The sequence below is a fragment of the Larus michahellis genome, chromosome 18 (genome assembly GCF_964199755.1).
Source record: "Larus michahellis chromosome 18, bLarMic1.1, whole genome shotgun sequence".
NCBI lineage: Eukaryota > Metazoa > Chordata > Aves > Charadriiformes > Laridae > Larus > Larus michahellis.
Genome location: NC_133913.1, coordinates 7,716,846 through 7,729,694, shown reverse-complemented (window position 1 = coordinate 7,729,694; position 12,849 = coordinate 7,716,846). Strand labels below are relative to the sequence as shown.

The window sequence follows — 12,849 nt, the reverse complement described above, 5'->3', positions numbered from 1 at the left end:
TAACAGAACAGCAAAGGGAACAAGCAAGAAACGACAATAACACTGAGAGAGGAATATACAAACCCGATGAGGGAACCGCAGCTCCCCCGCCGCTCCCTGAGGGGACCAGGATGCCCCAGCCCCCCCTCCTCCGGCAGCTCAGGGTGGGCATGGCTCACATGGCATGGAATACCAGGAAAAATTAACCCTATCCCCGCCGGAACCAGGACAGAGGGAAAGAAAGACAAGGCACGTCCTTGGGAGACCAACCAAGGATTGCAGGGTTGGGAGTAGTTTGGCCCCTTTCTGTCAATGCAGCCACAGACCACTCTCCAGTGTGTCCCAGGACAACATCACTTGCCTGCACTGCACCCATCCAGCACTTGAGCTGAGGCTTCTGCTATCACTGACACATTCTGCTATCACTGACACATTCCCCCCCATGGGATCTCACAATCCCAGCACTCAGAAGAAGCCTCTGTGAGGGATGGTGGACAGCATAAGCCAGGAAATGAGAAGGCGGCATTGGGAAAACAACCACACAGCCCATGTCATTAGCTGGGATGTTTTCTGTTCATCATGAGCAGCTTCGACAATTGCCACTTCTGTAGAACCTACCTCTGGGCCCAGGGCAGGTCAGGGCCACCATAAAAGCCAGCCCAACTTCTTGTTCTCCCATCCACTTCTTTCTCCTCCTTCTCCTTGGGAACGAGGTGAGTCTGAAGCCCTTTCCCTGTGTTGTTTTCTGCTCATGCAGATGTGTACTCCTCCCTCCTATAGTGGGCTGCGGTGCTGCTCACCATGAGAAGGGGAAGGTCTGAGTAGAGAGTGTCTGGGACTTGGTTGAGGGAGCTGTTCTCTTAAGAGATAGGCAGCAGCCTCCTTGGGCCTGGAGACACTTTGCATTGTCTTGAAAGAGGACTTGGCACTTGGCTGAGGTTGCCCTTCACTGCAAAGACTGGCAGCAGCCTGGTTGGGCCTGGGTGATCCTCACAGTACTGTGTCTGGTAACCCTTTTGCCTCACTGCACAGTTTCTAGCTCCTGGCTCAGCAGATGCCTTTGACATGCTTGTGGTGGAGCGACAGACTCCTGGCAGACTGTTCCTCACATGTGCGTGTGCTCTACTGCCTCTCTGCCCTCTCTCCCAGGTGCTCCTGCAGCCCAGAGACATGTCCTGCTATGACCAGTGCCTGCCCTGCCGGCCCTGTGGCCCGACCCCACTGGCCAACAGCTGCAATGAGCCCTGGGTCAGGCAGTGCCAGAACTCCACTGTTCTCATTGCGCCCCCACCTGTTGTAGTGACCCTGCCTGGCCCCATCCTCAGCTCCTTCCCACAGAACACCGTTGTGGGATCCTCCACCTCTGCTGCTGTTGGCAGCATCCTCAGCTGTGATGGAGTGCCCATCACCTCTGGGTGCTGTGACCTCTCTGGCATTTCCAGCCGCTACTATGGCAGAAGGTGCCCCCCCTGCTAAATGCGCTGGTGACAGCCCTGACAAGGACCCCCAGGTACCTGATGCTGGATTCAGGACAAAGCTCCTGGCCATTGATTTTAGGGAGGCTGAGCATCCATTGCTGCCCTTCCAAAGGAGAGCTGCTGGGGCGCTCTGAAAATGTGGCCAAAGTCTAACTTCCCTGCCTTATCTTCTCTCCCATCTCCTTCTTGTCTTCTGTTTTTTGGGGTTGTAAGACCTGCAAAGCCACCGTGGGGCATCTGCTGGCCCCTCTCCCTCTGTGGGACAGGCCTGTGGGATCTCAACTGTGGGCAATGGCAGCAGAGTTTTGGCAGCTGCTGATCCTCTCCCTGCTCTGGCCGCCTCCTCTACAAGTGAACTTCTTTCCACCTCAAAGTCATTAAAGTTTTCTGCATGCTGACCTCTGCTTCCATCTCATCCTTTTCATGGTGGACCTTGTCTTGTATGCTAAGGAAGAAAGGCATTGTCTTGGGTGGTGGGGGATAAGGTGAGGGCACAAGCAGAAGAGGAAGGGGAGGGTGGGCTACAGGGCAATGGGTCCCTTCCAATCACTGTCCCTTGGAGCTGAGGAAGATATACTCATCTCCTCCACAGCCAATGGGTGTCAGGCCCTGTATTCCAGCATCTCTGCTCACTTACAATCTCTTGGCGTCATAACACGTCCTGCAACAAGGAGACTGACCATTGCTTTCCCTTAGAGAGTGCTCCCCAGTGCTGCTGGAGGCTCTGAGAGGTCAGCAGCTCACAAGCCTATGCAGAAGGGAATTCCTTCTGCTCTGGATAGCCCTGTGGCGGGAAATGAAGCTCAGTCAGAAGATGACCCCCAAGGATGCAGGAGCGAAGATGGTTTGAGAAAAAGTCATCAGAATGACCCCTGACCTTCTCATCCCAATCCTCCCACTTGTCCCCTGAAAGCGGGAGCACGGCCTGAACCCAAGGGCAAGGATAGTAAGGGCAGGCCACCCATACACCTTCTGCCCCCAAAGAGTCCCCTGCACAGCCCAGCAGTTGCACAGATGTGCAGGGCTAAGGGGACTCCCAGGTTGATGTTGGAATCACAAAGTATCTTTCCCCTAGGCCAGCTCTTCTCCTGGCAGGGCATGTTGTCCACCTCTGCTTGGTGGTCTCCTCCCCTACGGAGATCATGGACAGAGCTGTACAGCCTGGTCACACTGCAGAAGAAATTGGGCAGGGCTGCGGGAAGCCTATGAGGTACTGCATGAGAAGGCCTCCAAGGATGGGGGGAGTGCAATGGGGAGAGCAGGTCCTCCAGATCTCAGCACACGGCCACGCAGCAACTGGAGGGTCCACAAGGTGGTTCTGAGTATTTTTGAAAATTATTGTAATCATGTAATTCCAGGACGGGCCATTGCCTGAGGGCAGGTTTTCCATCTTTCTTTGAACTCCAGCCTCTAAGGGACACATCTCAGAGGAGAGACTCAAAGAGACAGGCCCACAGGAAACCCTACAGAAGCAGTGTGCAGCAGGGAGATCCAGAAAGCAAAGAGCAGCAGCGGGGAACTATTGCACAAACCCCCACAACCTCCTGCATTGCCCACCATCTCACCAGAGCCATGGAGCAAAACAACCTCATAACCCCTGGTGAAAACAAGGGAACCTGAGAGTCTTTCACCACTTTCTCTTTCTTCTCAGGTCACTAACACTGCCCTCACCTGGAAGAGAATCTTGTCCTGCAGATCCCTGGGTGAACAGGGGAAGCAGCACTGCCAGGGGACACCTGACAGCCCCTTCCCTCACCCTCAGCCTTGCACAGACACGTCCCCTCCCTCCCCTGGGTTCTTGCACAGCCAAGGAAGCTCCCTGCACCGAGGTGTCACGCACTGCACAGAGGTACAAGGCACTGTCAGAGACCTCGACTTCCTGCAGCTGCAGGAGGCTGTATTTCTCGGCGGTGTTCAGCACGGTGGTGATACGACCGCTGCGCTTGCGGCCAGCAGTTGTGTGATAGGAGACCAGCTGGGGACCTTGGCCTTTCCTCTGCTGGTACCAGAGCAAGACTGTAGAGTAGGAGGTCTGGTATGTGCATGTTGTCTGGAAGGTGTCTCCCTGCTTCACTGTGATGTGTCCTTCTTGCTGGGTGACAGTGATCTGTCCCATAGTGCCTGGAAGGAAGTGAAGGTCGGCAGCTCGTCAGGGAATGGCTTTGGGAAGCAAACCAGGATTGGATAAAAAACCCTTGTAGAGAATGCTCCCTGTCCATTGCCCTGCAGGAAAATCCTAAAGGCAGGGGGAAAGCCAGGTGGAGAGTACTTTTGGGCAGCAGCTCCGGGCTCTAAGCCCAACGTGAACCCTGAGGAGAGCTGTGCTGTGTCCCTTCTCCTCCTGCCTGCTCCTGTTCCTGCTGCTCAGTGGAGCAGGGAACAGTCTGTCATACCTGACCTTCATGTGCTGGGACCAGCAACCCTCCAGCAGGTAAAGGGGCCCATGCAGCTATGGCAAAAAGATTCACCCTGCTTCCCCATTCATCCCATCTCCGAGGGCTCCCAGCTCCCTGAGTATATACAATGGTGAACTTGAAAAGAGGGATCCCTGGCTGTGTCAACATCCAGGAGAAAAGTGGAAGCCACGGCAGACATGTGCCAGCCAGGAGGCAGAATGGGACACCCAGTTAATGTCAGTGGGATGAGAGCTTTAAAGTCCCTGTAAGAGCTTTGACAGGATCTACTGATTTGCACTGGAAAGGGAGAAATGTGAGAGTGAGAGAGAGCGCTGAGATCTCCTGTGGTGAGAGCAGGTGGATCAGAAGAGAGAGGCAGAGAGAAAGGCATTGAAGGTGAGAGAAGAGCAGCAGAAGAGGTCTGAGGTGTCTCTCCTCTCTCCTTTCAAACAGTAAGAGCATCTTGAGAAAAGAGGTGCAAAACCACAAATGTGAGCTGGTATTTCACAGTGTTTTCCTGTAATTCAAGGGTAGTTCTCTGCATGATCCTGATCAGGCTGGCAAGGGTTTCCTTGGGGGAAGAAGGATGCATTTATAGTAAGCCAGTACTTACCCAGCAGTTGCCCCAGGAAGGCCGTGAGGATGAGAGATCCGAGGTGCATGTCGACATCAACCCGCCTCTTTGTGGAGTGAGAGAGAGTCAGAAAACCCCCTCCCAGCCCCGAGATAACAGAGCTGCCAGAAACAACGCTGTTGGGGGAGCCAAGGAAGAAGCGGGGAAGAGCAGAGGTCTGTTCTTCCTGTGCCTCAGATGCTGCTTCTGGGTTTCTCCCTCCTCCAGCAGCAACACCTGTGGCTCCCTCAGCCAGTGGCATTCTCAGCCTGTCCATGTTTTGTGTCCCTGGGGGCTCTGCGTGTCCCAGTGGTGGGAAGAGGCTGTTCCCAGTGAGCTCACAGTACAGTCCCCACCTCCCCAGTTACAATCCCCTGCTCTTCTGCACACGCACTGCTGGGCCATTTGTGACGTTAGGGCTTTATTCCTCAATGAGGTTTCATATTTTCTCTCTGTGCTCCTCAGTTGTGTAGGATGTTGCTGTTTCTTTTGGGAACAGAATTCTCTTCTGTTTCTCTCACTTCTCCCCTTTCTTTCCTCATCTGCTTGGGAACAATGCCTCTCCCCCAAATTCCCCCAGTTAGGAAAGGAACCCTCCTGTGCAGCAGCCCCAGGCTTCTGGCCATGTCCTGTTCTGGTGGGATCCAGAACTGCTCTTAGATGTCACAAACCCAGAGATGACAAAGACAACCTACTTCTACTCTAGGGAAAGGGTGAGGGGTCAGCAGGGAGCAGGATGAAGATGGGTGGGTCATCCCCACTCCGAGGGAGAACATGGGACACCCATTGGGGTGCTGCACTGCGAGGGCTGTGGATAGGGCAGCCCTGCGCCCACAGCTGAAAGGGCATGTGAAGGGGTGGGGGTACTGCAGGTGGGGACCCCTTCTCCCACCACCTTTCCACATGAAGTCCAGAGTGATCCCATGCACCACTCACGGCAGAGAGAACCAACTGCTCATTGTCGTTAAGTTAACCTGACCTGAGTAGGCCCCGACCTGTGCTATGCTGAGCTGTATATATCACTTGGCAAACTTGGCAACACTGCCACAAACATGGGGACTTCAACTTCCCAGATGTCTGCTGGAAATATAACACAGCAGAGAGGGAACAGGCCCGGAGGTTCCTGGAGTGCGTGGAAGACAACTTCCTAACGCAGCTGCTGAGGGAGCTGACTAGGGAAAGTGCCCCACTGGACCTGCTGCTTGTTAACAGGGAAGGTCTCGTAGGGGATGTAAAGATTGGAGGTCATCCTGGGCAGAGTGATCATGAAATGATAGAATTTTCAATTCTCGGTGAAGCAAGGCGGGGAGCCAGCAGAACTGCCACCTTAGATTTCTGAAGGGCGGACTTTGGCCTGCTTAGGAGCATGGCTGAGAGTGTGCCTTGGGGGACAGTCCTGAAGGGCAAAAGTGCCGGGGAAGGCTGGTCTTACTTCAAAGAGGAACTCTTAAAAGCACAGGAGAAGGCCATCCCCAAGCCCCAAAAAACGACCAGACAGGGAAGTAGACCAGCCTGGCTAAATAGAGAGCTTTGGCTGGACCTCAGGATGTCCTGGTTCCGGCAGGGATAGGGTTAATCTTTCCTAGTATTCCATGCCATGTGAGCCATGCCCACCCTGAGCTGCTGGGGGAGGGGGCAGGAATTTGCTGCTTGGAGCGGGCTGGGGTGTCCAGGGTCTGGTTGGTGAGCGGCTGGGAGCAGGGGTTCCGTCATCGTGTTTGTATATTCCTCTATCCGTGTTATTGTTGGTGTTTGCTTGTTCCCTTTGCTGTTCTGTTAAACTGCCTTTGTCTCAACCCAAGAGTCTTGCCTTTTTCTTCTGATTCTTCCTGTATTGGGAAGACCCGAGCGAGTGGCACGTGGTTCTTTGTTGCCGTCTGAGGCCAAACCACGACACAAGAAAAAAAGGAAAGTTTATGATCTTTGGACAAGGGGGTTGTCTACTTAAGAAAAATGCCGAGATGTAGATAAGCCATGCAGGGCAAAAATTAGAAGGGCCAAAGCTCAAGCAGAACTCGTCTTGGCCACCGCAGTTAAAGATAACAGGAAGAGGTTCTTTCAGTATATCAATAGAAAAAGGAAGACTAGGGAAAATGTAGGCCCACTAACGAATGAGGTGGGCGCCCTAGTGGTGGAAGACACAGAGAAGGCAGAGCTACTGAATGCCGCCTTTGCTTGAGTCTTCACTGCTGAAGCTGTCCCTCATGAATCCCAGGCCCTGGAGGCAAGGGGGAAGGTCTGGAGAGAGGAAGAGTTTTCCCCAGTAGGGGAAAATCAGGTTAGAGACCACTTGGCCAAACTGGACATCCATAAGTCCGTGGGCCCTGACGAGATGCACCCGTGAGTGCTGAGAGAGCTGGCACATGTCATTGCTTGGCCACTCTCCATCATCTTTGAAAGGTCATGGAGAACAGGAGAGGTGCCTGAGGACCAGAGGAAGGCCAATATCACTCCAGTCTTCAAAAAGGGCAAGAAGGACGACTCAGGGAACTACAGACCCTGGCTGGATGGCCGTGCCCAGAGAGTGGTGGTAAATGGAGTTAAATCCAGTTAGTGACTGGTCACAAGTGGTGTCCCCCAGGGCTCGGTGCTGGGGCTGGTTCTCTTTAATATCTTTATCAATGATCTGGATGAAGGGATCGAATGCACCCTCAGTAAGTTCGCAGATGGCACTAAACTGGGCGGGTGTGTTGATCTGCTTGAGGCTAGGTTGGCTCTGCAGAGGGATCTGGACAGGCTGGACCGATGGGCTGAGACCAATGGTATGAGGTTCAACAAGGCCAAGTGCCGGGTCCTGCACTTGGGTCACAACAACCCCATGCAGCGCTACAGGATTGGGGCAGAGTGGCACGAAAGCAGCCCAGCAGAAAAGGACCTGGGGGTGCTGGTTGACAGCTGGCTGAATATGAGCCATCAGTGTGCCCAGGTGGCCAAGAAGGCCAACAGCATCCTAGCCTGTATCAGGAATAGTGTGGTGAGCCGGGCTAGGGAAGTGATCATCCCCCTGTACTCGGCACTGGTGAGGCCCCACCTCGAGTACTGCGTTCAGTTTTGGGCCCCTCGCTACAAGAGGGACATTGAGGTGTTGGAGCGTGTCCAGAGAAGGGCTAAAAGCTGGTGAGGGGTCTGGAGGACAAACCTTATGAAGAACGACTGAGGGAGCTGGCGTTGTTTAGCCTGGAGAAGAGGAGGCTGAGGGGAGACCTTATTACCCTCTACAACTCCCTGAAAGGAGGTTGTAGAGAGATGGGGGCTGACCTCTTCTCCCTGGTGACAAGTGATAGGACGAGGGGAAACGGGTTTAAGTTACATCAGGGGAGGTTTAGATTGGGTATTAGGAAACATTTTTTCACTGAAAGGGTTATTAAACATTGGAATAGGCTGCCCAGGGAGGTGGTGGATTCACCATCCCCGGAGGTGTTTAAAAAAAGAGTAGATGGGGCACTTAGGGACATGGTTTAGAAGTGACTTTTGTCAGGGTAGGTTAAAGGTTGGACTTGATGATCTTAAAGGTCCCTTCCAACCTCACCAATTCTATGATTCTATGATTCTATGATTCTATGACAGTGAGGTGGATTGAGAGCTGGCTGTGTAACAGGACCCAGAGGGTTGCGATTAATGGAGCAGGGTTGAGTTGGAGGCCCACAACCAGTGGTGTCCCCCCGCGGTCAATACTTGGACCAGTATTGTTTAACATATTCATCAATGACCTGGAGGAGGGGACAGAGTGTGTCCTCAGCAAGTTCACTGATGATACCAAACTTGTTGGGGTGACTGACACCCCAGATAGATAGCCGTGCTGCCATCCAGTGTGACCTAGACAGGCTGGAGAGCTGGGCAGAGAAGAACGTAATGAGGTTCAACAAGGACAAGTGTAGGGTCCTGCACCTGGGGAGGAAGAATGTCAGGCACCAATATAGGTTAGGGGTGGACCTCCCGGAAAGCAGTTCTGGAGAAAAGGATCTGGGGGTCTTGGTAGACAGCAAATTATCCATGAGCAAGCAATGTGCCCTTGCTGCCAAGAAGGCCAACAGAATTCTGGGCTCCACAGGGAAGAGCGCGGCCAGCAGGTCAAGGGAGGTCATTCTCCCCCTTTCCTCTGCACTGGTGAGGCCAGAACTGGGATAATGCGTCCAGTTCTGGGCTCCCCAGTTCAAGAGAGACAGGGAACTACTGGGGAGAGTCCAGCGTAGGGCAACAAAGATGAGTGAGGGATTGGAGCACCTCCCTTCTGAGGAAAGGCTGAGAGAGCTGGGACTCTTTAGCCTGGAGAAGAGAAGGCTGAGGGGAGACCTTATTATGGCATACATATCTAAAGGGTGGGTTGAAGGAGGATGGTGCCAGGCTCTTTTCAGGGGTTCCCAATAACAGGATGAGGGGTAATGGGCACAAGCTGGAACGTAGGAAGTTCTGATCAAATATGAGAAAAAACTTCTTTACGGTGAGGGTGACAGAGCACTGGAACAGGCTGCCCAGGGAGGTTGTGGAGTCCCCTCCTCTGGAGACTTCCAAGACCCGCCTGGATGCAGTTCTGAGTAATGTGCTCTAGGCAATCCTGCTTTAGCAGGGGAGTTGGATTAGATGATATCTAGAGGTCCCTTCCAACTCTGAAATTCTGTGATTCTGTGAAACACATCCTTGTCTAGATCTAGAAGTGAAATGCTGTGCTTTCTTTTGCTGAACAGCAGAAAGTGGGAGTGGTTTATTTCTAAGGGAATGCCATGAAAACTCCAGAGATGACAATGCCTAAAATGAATCTCAGCATGGGCAGAATTTGCACTGTGTGCCTAGGCCCACCTTGATCTCCGCCTCATGCTCCATAACTCAGGATTCACAGCATCTGGAGGGACATAACCTCACCCGTCCCACCCCCTTTACCTTCTTGTCTTATCAAACAGTCTGCTGTCGGGCAACAGGAGGCTGCAGGCTGTTTTCCTGCTTTTTGCTCCTTCTGGAGATCACAACCAGACAAACTGCCCCAAACACGGGAGGAGTGTCCGTGGTGAACTTCTCCTGCCTTCCAGTGACCAGCTGGAGACAGGGGCCTGCACCCACCTCTCCTGGGGTTGGAGATAGGCCCTTTTGTAGCCCGCAATGTGCTCCTTTTCCCTTGGCACTAGCTGAAAGGAGGTAGAACCAGGAGCAGCCAAAACGCAACAGGAAACGGGTGCTTGTCTCCCTGTCCCCATAGGCATATTATTGGCCTTCTTCCCAGGCCACGGATGAGGCCCTTCAAGGGAAATAAACGTCCCTGGAAACAGCATCTCCTACAAATATCCCACCCAGAGTCAGGCACACCACCTGAGACATCAGGTGTGCTGAAGACTTCTGGCACAATCATCTTCATCACAGACATCTATTCCCCATCCCTTCAGGTATTCTGGTTACTTCTTTGCCTGGGGATGACTCCCTCCAGAAGGGTGAGAAAAGAGGATCATCTTCTAAATTCAGGGGTGTTTTTGCCTACGAGGCAATAAAATGCCTTGTGGATGAATTCTGGATTGTGCATGACATGGGATGCTTAAGCGAAGCAGCAGAGACAATGAAAGGGAAGGATCAAGGCAATTTGGCCAGGAGCAAGCATGGGAAGACAGGTGGAAAAAGAGGTGAGAGGGGCCATGTGACCATGATGCGTGTACTGACCTGGCCATGCCTGTTGCTCTACCTTGTTTGTCACCTGCCAAGAGTTGCCTGGAAACATGGTTATCAAGTCCAGATAGGACAAGAAGCTAGGCTGATCCTTCACTCTTCCTCAGAAGCGTCTGCCCTTGGGCTTGACCATCTCTGTCAGCTATTCGAGCCACACAGGGTTCCCCAGGGACTGGCTGGAGCCCACAGTCTCTTGCCAGAGGCTCCTGCCAGCTCTCACTCCCCTCAGACCTCCAGCCCCTGAGGGCAACTCAGCAAATCCCTTTCTGACTCACTCCTCAAGGAGGAACCTGGCATGCCTTGAGGCTGTGCTCAGTGTGTCCAGGCTAAGCATTTTGCCCTGTCTCCTGGGCCTCAATTCCAAAGGTGCTGAATCCTGTCAAACAAGCTCATGGTCTCAACACTGAGGCCCTGTGGGGAGCGCTTGAAGGTGCCTCTGACCTTGACATGCCCTTCTTCTGCTGCTGGGGAGCTTCAACTCCTGACCCCTGCAATGACTTTGTAAGGCTAGCAGGAACACTATGAAAGATCTGCGAAAACCTGGAGCTGGAGGACTCAGTTTTCAATTGTATATCTGAGCTTTCAGAGAGTAACACAATAAGAAACCCTTTCTGGCTGTCCTTTTCTAAGGACCATTTGGCATTGGCAACTGCGCCCTGGAGTCCCCGTGGTTGCAGAGCAGACGAAAGCAGCTGCTCAGGGTTCCCTCGGCATCCTCGTGGGGAAAGTCAAGAGGCTCAGAAGAGGCCCCGTTTGTTCCATGTCAGCAGTGGGCGGTCCGTGCGGCAGGAGCGAGGGCTGGGCGGCTGCCCGTGGGCAGGAGGATCTCTGCCGCCCGCCGCCCTGTGCGGAGCAGAAAGACGCTGCTCCCGGCCGGGCGCCAGCGGGGCCGGCGGCTGCCATCGCTCTTTGCCGGGCCCCGCCGGACACGGCCAGCGCTCCGGGCACCATTCCTGCCCCGGCGGCGGCGTCAGTGTGGCGGGGGATTTCTGTGTGCGTCCCGCTGGGCGTGCGGGGTTGCCGGGGCCAGGGCCGGGGCCGGTCGGGCGGGGGAAGCGGCCCGGGGCGCGGGGCCGGGCGGGGGGCCGTTTGGGGCGAGGCGGCCCCGGCGGGCGGAGCGGCAGCGCCCCCTGGCGGGCCCATCCGGGGCTGTCCCCCCGGCCCCGACACACACGCCCGGCCCCGCCCGCGCCGGTTCCTGCCCGGCCGCAGCCCCGGCTCCTCTCCCCGTGTCTCCCAGGGCGCAGTAATACACCGCCGCGTCCCCGCGCCGGGGCCGGGCGAGCCACAGGGCGCTGGAGCGGCGGTCTGCCGACACCCACAGCCGCCCCGGCGGGTCCCGCAGCTCTTTGGAGTCTTTGAGAGTGCTCAGGAGCAGCGCGGGGCCTCGTCCCGGGAGCTGACGGTACCAGTGGATGGAGTCGTAAGGCTTTATGTTGGGGTGCGAGCAGTTGATGCTGATGCCGATGCCCTCGGTGGTCTCTGCTGACGGCTCCTGCAGCACCTGGGCTCTGCCCACAGCCACTGCTGAGAAAGTATAAGAAAAGGCCAAAGATCACCAAAGATCACTCAGGTCTGATGGCTCTTTTGCCAGAAAAATCGTCAGAAAGAGTGGCATGTGGATAGTGCTGCACTGGAACAAATGGGGACCAAGTGGGCATCGAGAGTGATCCTCGTGTGGGTTTGTGGAGCAAGGGGACAAGTCTGCAAGGGACTTTGTAATGGATGCATACAGAGCTAGAATGAAAGCCAGGTGGAGGGATGGATGCATGGGTGGATGGACGCGTGGGTAGCGAGAAGAGGAGGAGACAGGAGAGTTGGATGTGCTACAGTGAAGGATGAAGGGCTGAACTGAGAAGAAGAATAAATGCAGAAAGCACAGAGGGATGAGAGGATATATGGAATAATGGCACGGTGCAGAAAAGACAATTTGTGGTTATGGATATGAAGGAAGCAGAGGGAAAGATGAGAGAGGGGTCTTGAGGAGTAGGAAGAGGCTTTGGAGATGGTAGATGCATGGAGAGATGAGTCAGAATATGAGTGCGTGAGTGGATAAAGAACAGACAGGGAGAGGGCTTGTTACAGTGAAGGAGAGAGGTCTATATTGAGGGCAATAAGAACTGCAGAATGCACAGGGGAAGGAGAGGGTGCATGAAAAATCAGGTGTACATGCAAGGAGTCTCGTACCGACAGAGGTGGGGAAGAAAGAGGAAGAACAGAAAGAGGGGACTAGGGGGTTGGGAAGGGGCACAAAAGATGGCAAACGCAGGAGGGGGAAAGAGAGGCTGAAGAAGGAGAGGGAAGAGTTGGTGCTGGGCTTCCCGGGGAACCCACCGGGCACAGCCCTGGCCCCATCCACCGCCGCCAGCCCCACGCACCCAGCAGCAGCGCGGCCAGCCCTGCCAGCCCTGCGCCCCGGCACCGCCGCATCCCGCCGCTCCGCCGCCCGCGCCTCGCTGCCCCCCGCCAGCCCCGGCTCTCTGCTCCGGCCGCGCCGCCTCCTCTCCGCCGCCTCCTCTCCCCTCCTCTGCGCCGCCGCCAGCTCCGCCCCGGGGCTCAGCCCTGCGCCGGCGCCGCTCGGGGGCTCGCCCGGGCTCAGAGCGCTCAGGGGCTCCGCACGGGTACCAGTTTCCCACCACACATCTCCAGCAGGCTGATGCCATCACCACTCCACTGCACTCAGGATCCTTCTGACCCTGGGAACCTGCTGCTCTGTGGTGCTCATGGAGAGAGC

At 55.0% G+C, this 12,849-nt stretch overlaps 1 protein-coding gene and 1 gene segment (V, D, J or C); both read right to left on the bottom strand.

The window, feature by feature from the left end:
* Positions 1-12,545, bottom strand: part of LOC141732867 (M1-specific T cell receptor alpha chain-like) — a 341,791-nt gene extending 329,246 nt beyond the window's left edge. The window contains exons 1-2 of the mRNA XM_074562313.1: positions 12,494-12,545; positions 11,346-11,639 (exon numbers count right to left, since the gene is read on the bottom strand). Coding sequence (XP_074418414.1) covers positions 11,346-11,639; positions 12,494-12,545 — 346 coding nt within the window. The remainder of the gene's footprint in view (positions 1-11,345; positions 11,640-12,493) is intronic.
* LOC141732912 (T cell receptor alpha variable 1-2-like) lies at positions 2,206-4,526 on the bottom strand. The segment is given in 5 exon segments: positions 2,206-2,241; positions 2,335-2,382; positions 3,129-3,179; positions 3,298-3,578; positions 4,467-4,526. Coding segments are annotated over 5 exon segments (465 nt in total).
* Positions 12,546-12,849: the final 304 nt, after the last annotated feature.